Raw genomic sequence first — 20611 nt, forward strand, 5'->3', positions numbered from 1 at the left:
GTGTGTAGGCTTGTTCGTCAAACAAAGTTGCGCGCATGCTCAGAAAGGATTTTCACGCCGAAAGCTATAATGCAGTGTATAGGACGTCGTATTTTTCGTCCCATCGTACGTGCCGTTCACGTCATCGCGCACGGTTTCAGCAAACTGTTCGTTCGTCGTGTGTGGCCATGTCCGTCCATGCTAATTTTGAGCGGACTGTTTGCCGAAACTGTTGGACGGACAAAGTTGGGTGAACAGTCCGCCCGTGTGTACGCGGCCTTAGAGTAACAGAATTTTTTTAGCTAACATAAATTCTGTTTTTACCACAATGAAGAACCTTACAATGATTGTCCATTCTTGTCACAATCATGAATTCTGCAGAATTCAATAACCTAGAACAGACTGATCAGTTCACAAAATGTCATGATTTTTTTTCATTCACATGGTTTCCACTAGCACAAATGCTCACGTACAAAATAATACAAGATGTAACAGGCACCTACCATTATAAGAGTCAAAACAAATTATTAAAAGTGAATACTGAGACAATGACAGATGGTTTACATATACTTCAAACAAGAAATATTTCAAATACAAAAGCAGTGCCATATATCTACAAATAGATATATAAAAAAGTAACTGTACAAACATAGTGGTTCATATACAAATGGTTACACAATTAAGTTCTGATGCTGAGTAAAAGCATTCACGTCACCATACACATTCCTTATTAAAAATGCACCTAAAAGAAACAATGCTCCCCTTTATTAGAGGGCTCTGTGTTTCAAGTCTGTCCAGCAGAAAGGAGGTATCCAGATGTCAACACCACATCTGTGTCCGTAATAATACTTGTAGAAGGATAACGTGGCAAGGACTGGGAATCCCATAACTTGGCAGCTTCTTGGTAGTGTTTGTACTTCCCATACAAAAAAAGAATACAAAGTTTTCATAAATTATATTTCACTAAAAACGCATTCATTCAAAATCCACAGGCTTTTTCCACAAAGCTAGTGTTCACACTTCATAGTACCCAAATGTCAGTATATTCCAACAGTCAGAGGATAGCTGGTCTGAGCAGCATCTAGACTGCATTCATTCCAATACGTTCCATAAGTGCAGTTGTTTGGTGAAAGTGATGGTTGTAAATATACACTGATTTCAGCTTGTTTTGGGCCTTAAAATCCATTCTGCATGAGGGTTTACATGATATACATCCAGCATATAGGTATCTGGGTCCAAGCAATGTTCTCCTGCAGTGACAAATAACGAATGATATAATCAGCAAAAAACAAAATCATATTTACTTAATATTTTTTATTACAATCTTGATGCACAAGTCTAAAGTCTAATACATATAAATAAATCTTAATATGAAATTTGGATAGAACAGAAATTGATTAGATATAGTCAGATGCTTCTTTTCATTTAGTCCATTATAATAAATAATTATAAAACTATAGCCACTGTAATCCAGCCCAAATCGCATATTACTTACTGTTTAAAGAAACTTTAAAAAACTTGTTTCCAGGGGTTAGGCAGCGCCATCTTAAGTATTGTTTTCTGAGTCCACAGTGGAGTGTATTTCTGTCCTTACATTGAGCACTTCCTGTACTGTTAACCAAGCCTCCTTCTCAATCCAATGTTTCTATGGCAACCCTGCTTCCCTGCTCATAGCTGACTTGTTTTATTTCATAGTATTTACTTGTGCTGATTGTCCAATGTTTGCCTTTGTCAGGTCTTATCAACTTAAGCTGATAAGACTGCAGTAATGGCCGGGTTTACACTGCATGTGATGTCACATGGTCACATGGTGTGTAGGAAAAAGCTCTGAATAATTCTGCAGCCTCCTGGGATATCAGTGGTAGGAAGTCCTGATAACAGATAGATAAGCACATAGAGAGTGTGCCGTAAATCAGGGGAGATCTGGGCATGCTCAGTGATGTCATTCTAAAGAACAAAAACAATACTAAGCAAGTAAGGAGATATCTACAAGCAGTGATCATTAGGGTTTTTTTATGCTGATTTACATGGGACAAAGTTGTGGTGGAGAGTTTACAACCACTTTAAAAGACACAAATAAATGTAACTCTGTAATCATTAAAGTGGTTCTAAAGCCTGAACATTTTTTATCATAATGCATTCAACGCAATCAGTGTTGGTATGGCCCTCTCACCCCCTTTTATACTTACTTGTCCTGTCTCGAGCCAGCACTGTGCCCATCTCCAGAGGCTCTCTCCTCTTTCTCTGCTCACAAAGGCTTAGAGACCATTGGCTCCTGCTGCTGTCAATTAAGTCCTGTGAGCAGAGAACAGGGGGCAGGGCTAAGAAGCAATGTGTGTGCCAATAGACGCACACAGCCCAGCTCAGGATCGAGTCTGAATGTCTGCCCCCATAGTAAGTGGTTTACTATGGGGGCAGACAAAAAAAAGAGGAGGAGCCAAGAGTGCCGGCAGGCGGAACCCAGTAGAAGAGATTATGAGCTGCTCTATGTAAAACTACTGAAGAAAATCCACTGAAGAGTATTACTGTCACCAACGCCCAGCTGATTGTTTAAAACTTTAAAGGAAAATAGGATGAATGCACTTTAGAGTGTGGAAACAGGTTCTTGGAGTTGCCAGGACAGGAAATTAGTGTGAATCTCTCCAATAGATGCCACAAGGTCCTAGCTCACAACTTAAACTAGAGCACTCTCAGATGTAAAATTGTTTTTATATAGTTATAGAGCAAATAGAAGCACTAATGGCAGTTATGAACCAAGAAAAAGTGATGGGAAATCCTTACCTCATTGACTTCAGTGTTTGTCTAATGGTGGAACAGTACAGTTCTAAATAATAACTATTGTGTTGCACCACAACAACCAATCATTCATCTTTCAGGGTTCAACTAACATTTTCCTTTGCGGGTTTACATTTTTTTTCAGACGTGGTGGGGTGTCATAAACAGATCCTCATGCGGACACTATTAAGGAGGTCTAATGGCAGGAAATCTAATGCTGTATTTGTTCTCGCTAATTAACTGTAATGTTAAGAGATGAGGTCTGCATATAACACAAAACATCACTGTTTCGTAAGTCAAATTAACTTTAAGCCACAAATATACCTAAATAAGACAGCTATTTCATATAAAACAGCAACTAATAAATAGAAAAATTGGTATACAGATCATCTGTGCCTGGACACAAACAAAATCTATGACATGTCCCAGGGAAAATCAGTATAAGAATACTTATGGGTACTTTTCTGACAAACTTGAACATTTAGGATAAAAATAACACGCAGCAGCTTAGAGACACAACTGCACTGCCTCGGGCATTTGTGTTTTTTGTTCTACCATTGCTTCAGTAATCCAAGTCACTTCACTGTGTAATATTCTCAGGCAGAGTTCTGCCAACACCTAATGCCAACCTTGTGTCTGTAGCCCAGGGATTCCTAATGCCATCTATCAAAGTGTCTTTCTTTTTTTTATATATATAGAAATATTCTATGCAGAATAAATATTTATTCGGGGTATAGGAGGTAAAATTATACAGTACCATCTAAAGGCCTACTGAGGGCCTACAGGGGGGTCGGTGGAATATTTTCTTTCATTTCCAATTAAAGTGATTGTAAAGGTAATTTTTTTTTTTTTAAATAACAAACATATCATGTAAAACAAGGACACACTTACTCTTTCCCCCCATCTATTGTGTATCACCACTGCGCTAAACAAAACACTATAAACTAAGCCGCCACTTAAAAAAAAACAAAATGTGTACAATATTCCTTATCTAAACAATAGAAAAAGCAGCGCTGAATATAAATCCACACCAGTGAATTAAAAAATATATTAAAGATGATAGACCCAGTCCAGTGAACATGAATTACTAAATGTTACTACACTGTGCAAGCCCTGCCCCGAGCATACAGAAAATAGAGAAAATTAATTAATAGTCTGTATCAAAATTAATTAACACAAATTATTATATAGTGCATATCACCAGATGAATAGTGATAACAAATATATACGATCTGTTGAAAAAAATATCCTGTGACTAAATATTATTCAACACTAAAAAATAAATAAACAAGTAACGAGAATCAAATGAATTGTTTCAAGTTCTATCAAACAATGTCCACTTCCTAAAAACATTGTTACCAACACCACTGTGAAAAGCTCCTGAGAATATAATGTATCCCAGTAAAATCATAGTCCATACGTTGAATCTTCAGATCATAATCCAAATAATGGAATAGTGAAAAAAACGTTTAACCAGTGTCTCTTGAATAAACAGCAGATTACATCTACACTTCTCCACCACACCGCTCTAGATGTGACTCCTCTCCCCTTATGTGAATACACTCACCCGCTGTATATGCCTCACACTTTCGTGTTTGGCTGGATGTGCTTTTTCCCTTTACAGGGTTTAAATGGGGTATCCAGGTTTCCACTCCAGAATGCAGGGCTAGTACCATCAGAGGTCCATGATTAAGTCAATTTTATGACGAAACATGTCGGATTTTGGCTACTAGGCGAATGAGAGAGATACATATAGGATGCTGAACATCTTACATTGATCCCTGTAAAGCGGCGGTACAGTTAAGGAGCGTGAGAGACTATCCATTATTCCCGCATATCCTGGGTCCGCCGTGACCACCTATGCTTCAGTATGGGTTACTCAAGAGTGCTGTGAATTTTTATATTTGGCGTGTTTATTCATCCTTTGATGTGAGTGCAATGTGAGAGATTTTTATGTGTGATTAAAAAGTTATATACTGTATCACGCTATGGAAGCAAATCTTTTCTTTGTTGCATGAGAGTATCTATGGGAACAGCCGTGACACCTATGGAAACATCCGTGGCGTCTATGAGAACAGCCATGGTACTAGCCCTGCATTCTGGAGTGGAAACCTGGATACCCCATTTAAACCCTGTAAAGGGAAAAAGCACATCCAGCCAAACACGAAAGTGTGAGGCATATACAGCGGGTGAGTGTATTCACATAAGGGGAGAGGAGTCACATCTAGAGCGGTGTGGTGGAGGAGTGTAGATGTAATCTGCTGTTTATTCAAGAGACACTGGTTAAACGTTTTTTTCACTATTCCATTATTTGGATTATGATCTGAAGATTCAACGTATGGACTATGATTTTACTGGGATACATTATATTCTCAGGAGCTTTTCACAGTGGTGTTGGTAACAATGTTTTTAGGAAGTGGACATTGTTTGATAGAACTTGAAACAATTCATTTGATTCTCGTTACTTGTTTATTTATTTTTTAGTGTTGAATAATATTTAGTCACAGGATATTTTTTTCAACAGATCGTATATATTTGTTATCACTATTCATCTGGTGATATGCACTATATAATAATTTGTGTTAATTAATTTTGATACAAACTATTAATTAATTTTCTCTATTTTCTGTATGCTCGGGGCAGGGCTTGCACAGTGTAGTAACATTTAGTAATTCATGTTCACTGGACTGGGTCTATCATCTTTAATATTTTTTAATTCACTGGTGTGGATTTATAACAAACATATCATACTTACCTCCACTGTGCAGCTCGTTTTGCACAGAGTGGCCCCGAACCTGCTCTTCTTGGGTCCCCTGGCGGCTCTCGTGGTTCTTCCCCACATCTGATAACCCCCTTGGAGAATTGCTTTCCTGAGGGGATTACCTTGTGGGCCTGCTCCCAAGTCCAGCATTTGGCATCCATAAAGACCGAATGCAGGTCTCGGCCCCAGCACCCGGCGCTTGCGTCATTGGATTTGTTTGATAGCATCAGGAGCCAATGGCTGCTCTGCTATCAATCTATCCAATCAAGAGCCGAGAAACCAGAGCAGAGAGACATCGTGTCCCCGCCGGGTCAAGTTCGAGGGCTCAGGGAAGTAAAAGGGAGGGGCTGGGGGGGTCAGTCACTGACAGGTGTTTTTTCACCTTAATGCATAAGGATGCATTAAGGTGAAAAAAACCCAAAGGTTTACAACCCCTTTGGGGTTGTAAGCCGGTTCATCCCTACATCTGATAACCCCCTTGGAGAAGCGCTTCCCCGAGGGGGTTACCTTGTAGGTGTGCTCCCGAGTCCAGCATTCGGCCTCCATAAAGACCAAATGCAGGTCTCGGCCCTAGCCCCCGGTGCTCGCGTCATTGGATTTGACTGACAGCAGCAGGAGCCAATGGCTGCACTGCTATCAATCTATCCAATCAAGGGCCAAGAAACCTGGGCAGAAATGCATTGCGTCCCTGCCGGGTCAGGTTTGAGGGCTCAGGTAAGTAAAAGGGAGGGGCTGTGGGGGTCAGTCACTGACAGGGTTTTTTTCACCTTATTGCATAAGGATGAATTAAGGTGAAAAAACACAAAGGTTTACCACCCCTTTAAAGTTAGTTGGGTGGTAATGTGTCTGGACCATATTAGTAGCTTGCTTAATTATGTTTACTGCCTGTAGTAGTTAATAAAGTGAGGGAACAATAGGGGTTACTAATCCTAATGCCCTACCAAAATACTAGTTTCATGTTTTTTTTTATGGACTTATAAGTTTTAATACTTCCTGAGCTACTGACTAGAACTATGCAGGAGATGCATTCTGACATCACTTGATATAGTGGGTCCTCCAGTTTGCTGGAAACAGTCTTGGTGACCTGGTTGCTTTGCGTCTACTATGGACTCCGATATGCTTTTATAACTTATTTTTTTGTGAGTATACTTCCTTTTATCTACTATTAAAGAAACCTCTTGGGTAATGCACAAGGCTGGTGCGCTCTCTCTCTCTTCTTTTTTTAGCACGTAATATATACTTGTTTTCTGTCTGTTACTTATAAAGTATGGAGGCCAGAATGAGCCATGCAAGCAATGTTTTCAAGTGATTAGCAATGGTAGCCTCTGTGTTTTTCTCCTTACAGGCACAGGAGGTACAAAAACTGTAGAACACATAGACATAAGCTGTAATATCAACTAGTTATTTAAAGAATAATTCATCATCTCAATGCTGCAGATGTGCTGGCTCCTGGATAATCGCAGCTCACTTTGCTTTGCTTGAAAAAGGTCCAAAATTCTGGACACTGCTATTATTAAACAGAAACAGGAAAGGGCATCGGTAGGAAAAATATTTCAAAAGAATGGGACATGAGGATACTTGATTGCTATATAATATTTACAGTGTTAAACCCTTAAAATACAACTTAAGGTAACATTTTATTTTTAGTTAGGTATTTATAATATTTTTATTCCTGTGTGTGCCTATTTGTTCTGTTTACTGTTATCATTGAAAGTGAAAGTAAAAGAAAATTCCAAATTTTGGGTTGTCCCCAGAAAAGTAATAGAGGGGACATTTTCCAATCGGGACACTAGTTCTGGTGTCCTGAGTGTCCCCAATGAATTCCCCTAATTTTCAGGGACTTTCTCTCAATTTCTGTTTATCCTGTTGGACAGGAAGTGAAGATAAGCTTCCCCAACGGGACACAAGGTGGCAAAAAGAAGAAAAGAAAAAAAAATGCTGACCTTCTCTTAATCTATCCAAAAGTTTTTTTTAAAAGTTTTGCCTATAGTTCTACTTTAAGCTGCATGTTTCTTTTTTTATGTGTAAAAAGTTTTAAATAAAATCCATTGCTGGAAAATACACAATTTAAATCATATTTCCTTATTGAATATCACCTATAAGCCTGGCTTAGAGTCTTATGCCGCGTACACACGACCAGACTTTCCAGGAGACTAGGTTCGGCGGGATCAGTCCGTCAGACAATCTGATCGTGTGTGGGCTAGTCCAATCGTTTTAAAAAAAATAAATCTGACGGAACTAGAAATAGAACATGTTTTAAATCTATCCGACGGACTGAATTACGATGGACTAAAATCGGGAAAACCGTTCGTCTGTGTGCTAGTCCGACGGACGAAATACGACGCAAGGGCAGATATTGGCTACTGGTTAATGAACTTCCTTGTTTAGTCCCGTCTTATGTCATCACGTTCAAAATGAATGGACTTTCGAACAGACTTAGTCCATTCGTGTGTGGCCAAGTCCGTTCGTTTGGAAAGTCCGTCTGAACTCTACCGAAAGTCCGTCGGGAAGACTGTCAGATCTAGTCTGCCGGAAAGTCCAGTCGTGTGTACGCAGCATTAGACTGCCTCAAATATCAGAAAGTTACAGACTCCACCTCTATAGGTAGGTGTTCGTTCTGTTCATCTAATTCAGAAATAGTTCAGCCAATCAAAAACCCTTGCACTGGTTTTATATTTGTTAGGTGGTATTTAATTTCAATTAGTTTCTAAATATGAAATATTATTTAATGGGTTAACATTATCACTCAATCTTAGCTTCATATTGAAAATCTTGGCCTAGTGTGAATAAGATTTAGGAGGGCAGTGTTTTCAATACGAAGCTAAGATCAAGAACCTCAAACGACCTCAAACTAGCAGGAGGAAAGTTCAAAATGAATCTTAGAAAAGTATTATTTTACCAAAAGAGTAGTTGATGTTTAGAAAGAACTTTATAAAAAAGCATTGTTGATGTGGCAAATGTACACTTACTATGGTTCCTCTACTGGAGAAGTTAGAACCTAGGCACTGCTAGGTGGGAAGGGAATCATTCTCAATGCAGTGCTAAGTCTGAGTGTCATCCCTTACCTGATGCATCCTCAGCTTCTGGTCTTCACCAGTCACTGCATAAGTGGTAGTACTTTATTTTTAACAGATACGGACACCTCAGCATAGCATTTTAACCAGGCACATTTTTTTACAGAGAGACCCTTATTTCGAACAATGACTTATTAATCAGTCTGGATTGTACAATGACATGAGATATTCAACAACACAAATACTTTTGCTGCAGTACTGTTAAAAGAGTATATTGGACTTACAGATTGTAAAAAGGGGGTGCATCATTTGAGCCCACTTTCTTGGGACAAACAAGAAACAAGTTTGTTCTGTTCACTTTTTTGGGATGGCGTCGCCCAGCCCTGTCTGTTTAAATGGTTAATGAGATGTATGGTATGTTAATGGTGGTGTACTATCCCTTTAAATATGTGAAGGAAGGTCCAATGAGATTTCAGAGAATGTTCTGGAGTTTCCCTTAAAAGGGCTGCAGAGTGTCTCCTCTTTCTCTTGCAGCAGCCAGGACCACGAGTGAAAGAGCTCCCTCCCTCCCTCCCTCCCCAGGGGACAGACCACCTGCAGAATATGGATGACTTTGTCTGCGTGTTTATGGAGAAGATGGAGAGCCGCAGGGGTGAGGCCTGGCTGCGCTGCTGCCTGGCTCTAGCTCAGGCTGAAGAGAAGAGCCAGAATGTTAGCCTCGAACGGGTGGCAGAGGAGGAGGAGCAGCAACTACAATGTGCACCAATGAGAGTGCAGAGAAGAATGAGGCGGATCATGACCCCCGAGTGTCTGTCGGTGGGAGGGGGAGAAGAGGATTGTTCTCGCTGAGCAGGAGGAGAAAAAGAGGACGGCATGTGTGCAGTGCCCAGGAGGCGGTCAGGACAGAAGAGGACCTGCTCACAGCCGGGTCAACAAGCTCCTGCAGGGACGCCGTTACCAGCTGGGCAGTGTGAGTTGTCTTTGCATAATGTGTTTCCTGATATTATGGGATATCTGTCCAGTATTGCTACTGCTCTCTCTGCTGCTGGCATTTCTGTCCCTGCTGTTTTTCCTGTACCATTTTAATACAGCTTGTAAATACAGATATGAATGCTCCTTCTGTGCGGGGCCACATCCACATAGCTCAGTCCCAGCCACAGCAGTATATTTTTACCAAAAGCCTGCACACCAGTGAGGCTGGAAGATATGCGCCCCTGGCTGGACCTCTACCCAAACAGTGGTAAAGAGGTTTTGATTCTTGAAGGATTTTCAGTCGGTTTTCCTCTGCCGTCCTTCTTGAGCGTGGTGCACTATTGTAGACAATTTAGTTGGTTCAACGATTTCCGGATATGGTGCAGGAGAAAGTTTTGAAGGAGATTGCGGAGGGTTGCATGGCAGGTCCTTTTCATTCTCCACCATTTGAAGATTTCCTTATCTCTCCGATAGGTGTGGTTCCTAAGAGGGAACCGAATACCTTTCTATTAATTCAACATCTCTCTTTCCCAAAAGGGGTTCATTGAATGACGATATTGATGAGGCTCTGTGTTTGGTCAATAACATAACTTTTGAGGAGGCAGTCGTTAAAGTTAAGTTAGAAGGGGGGCCTTGCTGGCCAAAGCCGACATCAAGTTGGCTTTCAGGCTTTTGCCAATCTCCCCATCAGTTTGTTAGAATTTTATTTTGAAGATCGTTTTTTTTTTTTAAATGCCTCCCTATGAGATGTTCCTTGTCCTGTACGTACTTTAAGATGTTTTCTACTTTTTTGCATTGGGTTATGCTTTTTGAATCCAGGCAGGACTCAACAGTGCATTACCTGGACGACTTTTTATTTATAGGTCCGGCAAAATCTGACGTGTGTTTGAGGCTGCTACAATTATTTAGCGTTATTGCGGACCATTTTGGTGTTCCTCTGGCTAAGGAGAAGACTTCGATGGACTTCTTAGGTATTTTGATTGATACTGAGGCTAGGGAATTTAGTCTGCTGCAGGCGAAGATTGAAAAAATTAGGAACCTCATTGCTTTCTTTTTAAGGAGACGGAAGGTTTTGTTGAAAGAGATGCAGTCACTGTTGGACCTCTTGGCTTTCACTTGTAAGATAATGCTGGTGGGTAGGATTTTCTCTCGACATCTATATCTTTCTACTTCGGTTTTAAAGTCCCCGTTTGCCCCCAGACTTCCGCTTATTTACGGACATGGCGGGTTTGAAATGTTTTGCAGCTATCTGGGAATCGCATTGGAGTTGTGGGGCGTGGCAGGCATCTTGGATTCGGAAAAGGACAACTCGAAACATTGTGCTGTTAGAGCTCTTTCCGATATCAGTAGAGGTGGGGACAGTTCTTTGCAAACACACAGATTCTGGTTGAAACTGGCAATAAAGGTGTTCTTTTTGTTGTCAACTGCCTTTCTTCTAGCTCTTTATATGTCATCAAGATCTTGCAGCATTTGTTTTTTTTAATGTTTGAAATTTAATATCTGGATTAAGGCCAAGTACACGCCAGGAGCGTTGAATATCGTAGCTGAATCTCTTTCCCATTTCCAGATGCAGCGGTTTCACCAATTGCTTCCTGGGGCGGAAGAGGAAGGGAAGCAGTGCCCATTGTACCTTTGGGATCTGATTTAACGCTGGTTATTGATATCAATGGACACTCAGTCGCTCCACATACCTGGGTGGATTACTCCGCCACTTGGAGGAAGTGGATACATTTTGCTGTCAATGCTGGTTTTGCTTTGGATGCCCCAACTGAGCAGGCTGTTCTGGCTTTTTTGGCTTTTTTGATGGGCAACCTTCATATGGTCTTCTGTCAAAGACCCTGGCCAGGGTATCCTTTTCCTTTAGCCTAAGGCGATCTCCGCCTTGCTCTAGTTTTTTTACTGTGAAGCAGGCATTGCAGGGGTACAAGAAGGGAAACTTTGCCCTGGATGGCAGACGGACAATTTCTTTTAATATTCTTCACTTTGTGAAGCAACATCTTTTGTCTGCTTTACCAGTTATGAGGCTTTGCTGTTTAAAGCAGCTTTTGTGTTGTCTTATTTTGGGGCTTTTTGGGTTCCTAAATTACTTCCAATGTCCAAAGGTAGTCCTTTGGGAATCCTAGCAGAGCATGTTGTAGTTGACCAAAGTTGTGTATGCCTTTTTCTGAGGAGGTCAAAAACCAACCAATTGGGACCAGCTTGTAGTGACCTTTTGGTGTGCCCGGTGTCGGGTTTCTTGGCCATATGTCTATTTGGGTCGTGCTAGTTTTTCATTCATTTAAATCTATCTCCTCTCACTAAGTATCAATTTTCATATGTCCTTAAGCGCTGCCTGGGTATGGGTAGATAGAGGTCCGATTGTTTTAAAAGATATATCAGACCTAACCTTTTCCTTTTGATTTTGTAGATTTTCAGCATTGCGTATGGATCCTGGGCCACTTGTATGTATACTGGGTATGGAAGTGTGCAGCTCAACGCAGGTACTGGGTTAATTTATCCTTACAGCCTGAATCTTTTGCTTTGTACTGGAGGGGAGTGAGAGGGCTGAAGTGGGCCAACGTTATTTTCTGTTGTCTCACCTGTATCAGATTTGGCCGACACCCTTGATACTGATAATCCATTTGGAGGTAATGACACTCGTACTTTGGATCTGTTGTTTTTGATAAAGAGAGCTCTGTACCGCTTTCATCTGGCTTCCCCTGATACAACCGTTGCATTTTCCAAGATAGCAAGATAGTTCCCGCTTTTCTGTCTTCCCCGTTGCAAAGAGTGATGGAAAAAATTAGGAAGTGGGTCAATCGGGCTATGGCTACGTACATGCTGCTGTTAGGTGGTTTTACGTACTGGCACGTGGATCTGGAGGGGGGGATCCTGGGGTTGTATAGGCAAGACAGGGTCCACCTTTTGGATGTAGGTGCTGATATTTTCAATCTAGGGCTGCAAAAATGAGATGGCCACGAATGTGGGGTAGGCTGGGCTTGTTTCACAAGTCCGGCTGTTGGGGACATTTTTTTGGGTTAATAAAGTTTAAGCTGCCTGAGTTCTGAAAACTGGGCAAAAGCCGGCTATGTTTTTATTTCACCCAAAGTTTGGATTAATATTGTTATGGTTATGAATTTGTAAACCAATAAAGTGTCACGGCCATTTTCTGCCAAACACTGTTTGTTTGTGTTATTAGACTGTATGGTTGTATCGGGGGGGAATAAGTCGGGGGCGGGTGTGGCCTGCGGTCCCAACTCCATTGTTCTTTTAAGCAGGGGTTGTACTTACATTGATGATAAAAAAAATATTATCATATATTTAATCTTACAATTTCAGAAAAGCTTGGAAGCTTACCTATGTTTCCCCCTATTTCATATAAACTTTGGATTTGCGATTTTTCCGATGTTCCATGACTGGAAATGCAAGAAGAAAAAAAATACATAAATAAATGTATCACTCTGATGGAGAGAAGACTTTGTTGCTTTCTTGCACACTAAATAAGTAAAAGCAGCTTATTGTCTAAAATGTCTTGTACCCAGCTGCTGCTGTCTTCTTTAAGCTGTATTCTCCAGTGGGCACTACTAATTAGTTCCAGCGTTCTAACCACATGTTCTGCTGCAAAATTGTTTGGTTACTTCTTATTACTATCAAGAATTTGCCCTTCAACAAAGAGCCTTCGTAAATTAACAAAATGGCAAATGCAGATGTTAATGACAATATTGTGGCAGGAAATGCGGGCAAATAAGTGAAAAGGGTCTCTAGAGGAAAGTTACTTCAATGTGGCAGCCCCAGCTATATTTTCATGTGATTCAGATCACAGAAGCATGTTGTGTGATTGATAGGCTTTCATACAGTCAGCCAGAGAAGAGGTTTGACCTTTGATACAGCAGCACAGCAGAAAGGCAGAATATCATTCAGTAAGAAATGATACTCATCTAGCTTCTGTCAACATTTTCGTTTTAGTAGAATAAAATAGTATTATTATTCCTGTGCACTACACGGTTTTAATAGAGCAATTACAATATATTCATATTGTTTAAATTAATTTGGATATAACATTAAAAATTAAAGATGTTAACAACAGATCTAGCTTTTGTTGGGGATGAAAATGCACACAGACTATCTGGCATGATGAGCAATAAATAAAAAGTACGATAACCCATACCAGCTATTCCTTATTAACATGGCTGCTCTAAACCAATGCAAGGTAACATCTGAGTGGTTTCTAAGACAAGGTGCACTGTACAGTCATCATGAATCTTTGGTGTTCCCATCCAGATTCAAATCAGCAAGTAAAGAGTTCTATATTTTACCTAGTTCACAGAAAAATTCAATCCACAAGTGATATTCCAGTTTATGGAAGAATACAAAAGATTGTTTTAAACATTTTAACCACTTCAGCCCCGACCGTGTGTATGCAACACCAGTTTTGGACAAAATCCGTCGGAAAAAATCTGACAACTCATGGGGCCTCCGGGCAATAGGAGAAGATTATGGGGCCCCTGGGCAATAGGAGATTATGGGGGCCCCAGGCAATAGGAGATTATGGGGCCACACAGTATACACACACACACACATACAGTATACACACACAGACACACAATATACACACACAGTATACACACACACAGTATACACACACAGACACGCAATATACATACAGTATACACAAACAGAATACACATACACACACTGAAAAGGTACTGGAGAGGCAGGGCAGCTATAATCTTGGGATTTTTTTTAAAAAAACACAGATTTTTACATACTGCCCCTGGTTTTATTGAGCCTGGCAACCCTGATGGGGCCCCTTAGTGGCATGGGGCCCTCGGGCAGTGCCCGAGTGCCCGAATGGTCAGCTCTGCCCTGACCGTGTGTACAGGGCATAACCCTGCCTTAATGAATCAGGAAAACATTTTTTCCCTGTTGGAACAAATAGGTACATGCTTTAAAAGTTTTTTTTGCCTTCCTCTGGATCAACTGCAGATTTAGGTTGTTCATATGCAGATTTGTATTTAATTATTTATTCATGAATTCATTCATGTTGGTTTTTTTATGGGTAGAACTTAATGGACTTGTGTATTTTTTTCAACCTGAATAACAACGGAACTATGTAACTACCGTATAGAACTTCAGCAGGCTGCCCAACGATATACAGTATAAGAGGTTGGAGCTTGCATAGCTTTCCAATGTCTACTTTTTACTGATACAGAATTGTTGGATAGGTTTACAATTTGAAAGCAAAACTGTAAAACTAGCGCTTGATATTGTGTCACTTGTAGTATATTGTAGTGATAATATAGATATAAAAAAACGAAGACATTATATAAACAACATACTATATAAAATTGCTTCAACAAAACTACTACATTTCAAATAGTTCTTCAATAAATGGAATGGAAAACAAGAAATGATCATCTCTTTACACCTGTTTTCACACTGAAAGCGTGCCAGGATGTCTTTGGCTTTTGTCCGACTGTTCAGCTGAATTGCCATGGAAACTTTTGAGTGCAGTGGAGCGTAAACTCTTATCACTCCTTCAGGTACATCACAGTGCTGAAATATAAAAGCAAAACAGAGCTGTAATAACCGTGACACAGGCAGCCTTTGTTTTCATGGGCTTATCGATGATGATAGACAAAACACAAATTGACCTCAACTGGAGAGCTTTCTAAAAGCCTAAAAATAGCCACCTTCACCTAAAAGTACACCAGGATTCCCATCTCCCAAAAGTGTTGATGTATATTTCGTTTTGGCTACAAGGATCCTACATTTGAAACTACTGTTCCTTTATCCATGGATTAGATTGTGGTAAGCAGCACATTTGTAAATAAAGCAATGTCTACTTTACAAATGTGCATTGCGTTGGGAGGTAAAAAACCTAGTTACTTAAAGTGGAGAGCCACCCTAAAAAAAAAGAGCATTAATATTATTAAAAAAAATAAAAAATAAAAACATTTGAAAATTTTTTTTTTTTTTTTACCTGGTCAGAAATCCCTGTTGCTAGGCAGTCTTCCTAATCTTCCTTCTTCCTGCTCCTCGGTGATCTTCGGTCTTCTGGGTAATGGGGCGTGCTCCATAACACAGCGCGTCCCATTCACAAAGCGCCGCGTGACTCGCGCATGCGCACTAGGAAAGGGGAAGTGAAGCCGCAAGGCTCCACTGCCTGTTTCCCTTAATACGAATGGCGGCGCTGGGACCCGACAGCCGAGGGACATGTCGGCCTCGGCGGCCGACATCGCAGGCACCCTGGAAAGGTAAGTCTCCTTATTAAAAGTCAGCAGCTACTTTTTTTTTAGCTGCTGACTTTTAAAACTTTTTTTTTACAGCTGAAACACCGCTTTAACATGTCATGTGACTAGCTTCTCCTCCAATCGCAGAATCCTCTTTGCAGCGCGAAGCAAAAAGAACTCTGTGAGACACTGCAGACTCCACACTACAGCCTTCATTTTATGACGAGGATGTAAAAAGCATGCCAGGGTGTGGAATAACAATGCAGTATCTGCTCTTCAGATGCACAGTATGGGCACTATTAATACTATTTCATGTATTAAAAATGAACACTAGCCAAAAATAGGACTTTTGTACTTACTGTAAAATCATTTTCTAAAGCCCCATACACACTATCAGTTTTTCTGCTGAGTTTTTCCTTCAGATTTACCAAAACCATGTAGTGCAAGGGCCTGCCTGATTGCATACACATTGAAACTCCTAAGGTTTGACCTCATATTATATGGTTTTGGTAAATCGGCAGGAAAAACTCAACAGAAAAACTGATAGTGTGTATGGGGCTTTAGAGTCCATTGAGGGACACAGCTTGATTATAATTAAGCATTATAGGCTTATACGAACAGCTACAGGAGAAAGGGACAATAGACATATAGAAACTGAAGGCCAACCCCCAAAATGACAATACTAGCTTTAGATCCACACCTGGAGTGGCTGCTAAAAAGGCAGAGCAATAGGTGCAAACCCTTAAAGTGCAAATTAGTGAATTAACAAGAGTCTGTTGAGAAAGTACAGAGGAACAGACAGGGCAGACTCTTGACACTGATCCTTCCACTTGTACCTGCTCACTGTAAACCTCCTGTTTGTGCCAACTTTACCTGCCCCCCCCCCCCCCCCATGTCTTGTTTTTTTTTTGTTTAAAAATAACAAATATGTTATACTTACCTGCTTGGTGCAGTGGTTTTGCACAGAGCTGCCCAGATCCTCTTCTTCTCAGATCCTTCAACGGCTCTCCTGGCCCCTCCTCTCTGCTGAGTGCCCCTACAGCAAGCAGTTTGCTATGGGGGCACCTGAGCCGAGCTGCAGCTCTGTGTGTCCATTCAGACACGGAGCTGCATCTTGGCCCCACCTCCTCTCTCTCCTCTATGGCTCACTAATTTTCATTGACAGCAGCAGGGGCCAAAGGCACGTTCTGCTGTATCTCAGCCAATCAGGAGGGAGAGTCCCAGACAGCCGAGGCTCTCATGCAACATCACTGGATTGAGCTAGGGCTCGGGTAAGTATTGGGGGGGGGGCTATGAGTGGGGGCTGTTGAACACAGAAGGTTTTTCATCTTAATGCATGGAATGCATTATGATAAAAAAAATCTTCTGCCTTTAGAACCACTTTAACCTTCATTCTGGCCAAGTTTCTAACCTTTTTTTTACCTACTGCTCCTGGCCCTGATTTATTTAATTTCCTCTTACCCTCTTGTTTGTTGTGTGCTCAATAAATATTATTGTTTTTTACATTTTTGAGTCTGTTCTCCTCTGTGTAGCTCCACGTATCTGGTCACACTTGCTCTACAGGATACCAGCACATGTTATCCTAAGACTTGCATAACAGAAGAAAATCATCCTACGTAAGAAGGAGAGGGATGAGTGCTCAAGGAATAAGTATAAAATACACAACCTTTTCCTGTGCCAATTTTTGCCTTGCACGCATTGCAAAAATGTCAGAAGCAGAGGATTCATTTGTTGCAGGGTGATTACCCTTCTGTTTGGAGATTGCCCTTCTGTTTGGAGACAGACATGTTACTTAGATGCTAAAGGGGTAATTAAGCTCCTTTTGAGGAGGAGCTACCCAACCTCCTAGAAATACTCATGGACCTGGAGCTGTGAATCTCATGCTTTCTCTCATGCAGCATACAAAATATGGAACTCACTGCCATCCATTGTCTGAAAAGCTTCCTCTGGATATACTTATAAACAGACTCAAGACATATATTCACTCAGACTTATAGCAGCACCTAAAAAATCCTTCTCAGCAAACGCCACTGCACCAATTTCATATGCACTTTTAGTCCCTAGAGAGAAAAGGGCCATAGAAAAATTATTATTATTATTATTATTATTATTAATAATAATAATAATAATAATAATAATAAAAAGGAAAACATGCACTTGTTGGCTAACAGTAGAGATTTGCAGTATTTTTGAGATCTGGCATGAATCTAACGATACCTGATGAAAATTGTCTAATTCAAGTGAAAAATTCAGCAGAGAGGAAGGTGACATCCATTCCCCTGAGGTCACTAAGTGTAACTGGGTGGGTGGGAGGGGGTTATAGCTTCTAGAGGGCTGGCCTTCAGTTTCTATGGCCTAGTGTCCATTTCTCCTATAGGCAGCAGTACAGCCCTATGCTGCATAATTATCTTCAAGCTGTATCCCTCAATGGATGATTGAGAAATTGATAGAGACATCTTTTTGTTGTTTTTTTGTGGTGGGAATTTTTTATCTCCTTTATTAGAATTTTATTACGGATAAGGAATGAATAAAAAACTCCTTAAAGTGGTTGTATAGTCTATTTTTTTTACTTTTACTTACAGGTAAGCCTATATGCACATATTTCAGGGACAGGAGCTCTTTAACTGTCATATAGCATAGTCAAGAAGGATCATAAAATATACCTCTCTCCTTTCTGGTCTTTCACGCTCCATGGTCTTCCTCCTTAGAAGTTTCCTTACACTCTTATCGAAAATAAGCTGTTTTTTGTTATTGTTCAGAGCAGCTTCATTCATTTTCCGAACTTGTGAAATCAGAAAGGATGGTACCTGCATTGAAATAGCTTATTATGTTATATAGGTATTTTCCAACATTATTCTAAAGATTTTAGATTTTCAACAATATTGCTTTCAGCCTTGTTTCATCTGAAAATTCTAGTTGACAGTCTTGGCCTATGATCATTAGTGGAACCTTACTTTTATAAACGTGATTGCAAAGCTAAACCTGTTTTGCATTACAAATGTTTTGAACTTCATGAGCCCAAGTTCCAGCAGGCTTTGTTCTGCTCTTTTTTGTTTAATTGTTGCCAGAAGGCTCAAAGATGTGTCATGAATCTTAACTACCAATATTGAAGTCTATACGTGTAGCGGTGTAGTTGCCACTAGTAACAAACATCCACCAAATCATCCTGCTGCCAGACTCCCATTTATCACTTGCAGAGACAATGAACAATCTTTTCCTGGTTTTGTTTTTGTTTATTGAGGGGTACAACTTGGTTGGGGAAAAGGGTATATGGGAAGCCCATAGTATAGTTCAATTGCCATCATACTTTAAAGGTTTCACATAATAGCACATAGTTAGAGCCAGAAGAGGTGATGTGCATATATTAATTGCTATTATCTTCCTCCTGCATCACTATGCAGACTGTTGCTCCTCCTCTGCTTAACTCCTGCAGACTATTGCTTCCAGGCATTCCTCATCCATTACCGTGTAAGGAATGAGGACATCACTCTTGACCGTGTAAGGGTGATGTTCCCAGAACTCCTCTCCTCGTGCACAAAGCTTAATCCTGAAGTAAAGTAATGTCACATCTTCTTCTGTAAGCAAGAAGGACCCACTCTGAATAAATCCTTAAGCTGGCTCTGATTGCTCGCTGCTACTAGGCCAGAGGCCTGCAGCACCTCTCCCCAGAGGCCTAGTAGTTTAAAAGCACATGGATGGTGTACTACTGTTCCCAGCCAGCCCAGCTTGCAAATCGCGTGCCCTCAGGCCACATCAATTTGACACATATCCCCAGTGTCTCTCCTCTGATCCAGGACTCCTCATCATTGACCGTGTAACGATGAAGACTTTTCTGATGACCGTGTAAAAGCTCACAGACTTCCTGGCACATCCAGCCCTCCACTGTGGTACACTCACTGACCTTTCTCTGCCCTGAGTCCTTGATGGAGAACTTGACCAGACCATATGTTCCGACAGCTTCACCTGCCCCTCTGCTCCAGGAGTTCTTTACCAATGACCATTTAATGGTAAAAATATTGCCAATGACTGTGTAATGGTAAAGTTCCTTCACAGCTCTCCCTTGGCCTCCTCCTGCGATCAGCGCACCCCCCCCCCCCCCAGATCCTCAGATGGGGGTGCCCTCCTGCTGCTGTCTAGTATTTCATCCTCCACTTCACTCAGCCGACAACTCTCCCTAGTGGCATGTTACCTCATCCTATATAGGAGGACTGCCCCTTGCCAATTCCAGTTGGGGTTTGGTTGGGGCTCCCACACGAGTTCTAGGCCCAGCCCCTCTTCCAGAACATTTTCCCTGGAAGCAGGAGAGGCATCTCAGAACTGGAGCACAGGTGGTCACACTCACTGCTACACTAACCACTCCCAGCCCCAGATCAAAACAGACAGGCCTAACTTGCAGCATAGGCCTGCCTAACTTTACCTGTGCTGACAGTCTATTTAAGCAAAAAATCTATTACTAGCACCTACCTATTGGTAGAGGGTGCTACATACATTTTTTGATAAGGGTCTTTTTGTACTGACTGAAACTGTATATTCAGTGATAGACACCTTACTGATATAGAGGACACAAAACATACATTCTAGAACATGGGAGAAAACCACAACTTCAAGATTGCTACTATGTTTTATAGATATTTTTCAAAAGAGGTATTAACTATTTGCTGACCAGGCCTTTTCTGGAACTTTTTGTTTAAAAGTTGAAATCAGTATTTTTGCTAGAAAATTACTTAGAACCCCCCAAACATTATATACATATATTTTTTTAGCAGAGACCCTAGAGAATAAAATGGCAATCATTGTAATATTTTATTTTACACAGTATTTGCACAGCAGTCATTCAAACGCAATTTTTTTTAAAGAAAAAAAAACACTTTAATGAATTTAAAAAAACAACAAAACAC

At 40.7% G+C, this 20611-nt stretch overlaps 1 protein-coding gene across 5 annotated transcripts in view; it reads right to left on the minus strand.

Annotated features, from left to right (window-relative positions):
* Window positions 1-385: 385 nt before the first annotated feature.
* The window catches only part of ARHGAP28 (Rho GTPase activating protein 28), a 215097-nt gene continuing 194871 nt past the window's right edge, over window positions 386-20611 (minus strand). For all 5 annotated transcript variants that reach the window (XM_077492486.1, XM_077492485.1, XM_077492482.1 and 2 more), the window contains 4 exons: window positions 18377-18520; window positions 14909-15036; window positions 12838-12896; window positions 386-1229 (listed from right to left, as the gene is read on the minus strand). In XM_077492486.1, the coding sequence (XP_077348612.1) occupies window positions 1138-1229; window positions 12838-12896; window positions 14909-15036; window positions 18377-18520 (423 nt within the window). In that variant the 3' untranslated portion in view covers window positions 386-1137. The remainder of the gene's footprint in view (window positions 1230-12837; window positions 12897-14908; window positions 15037-18376; window positions 18521-20611) is intronic.

The sequence above is a fragment of the Lithobates pipiens genome, unplaced genomic scaffold (assembly GCF_037356315.1).
Source record: "Lithobates pipiens isolate NorthernLeopardFrog02 unplaced genomic scaffold, aLitPip1_a1.2 Scaffold_19, whole genome shotgun sequence".
Classification (NCBI taxonomy): Eukaryota; Metazoa; Chordata; class Amphibia; order Anura; family Ranidae; genus Lithobates; species Lithobates pipiens.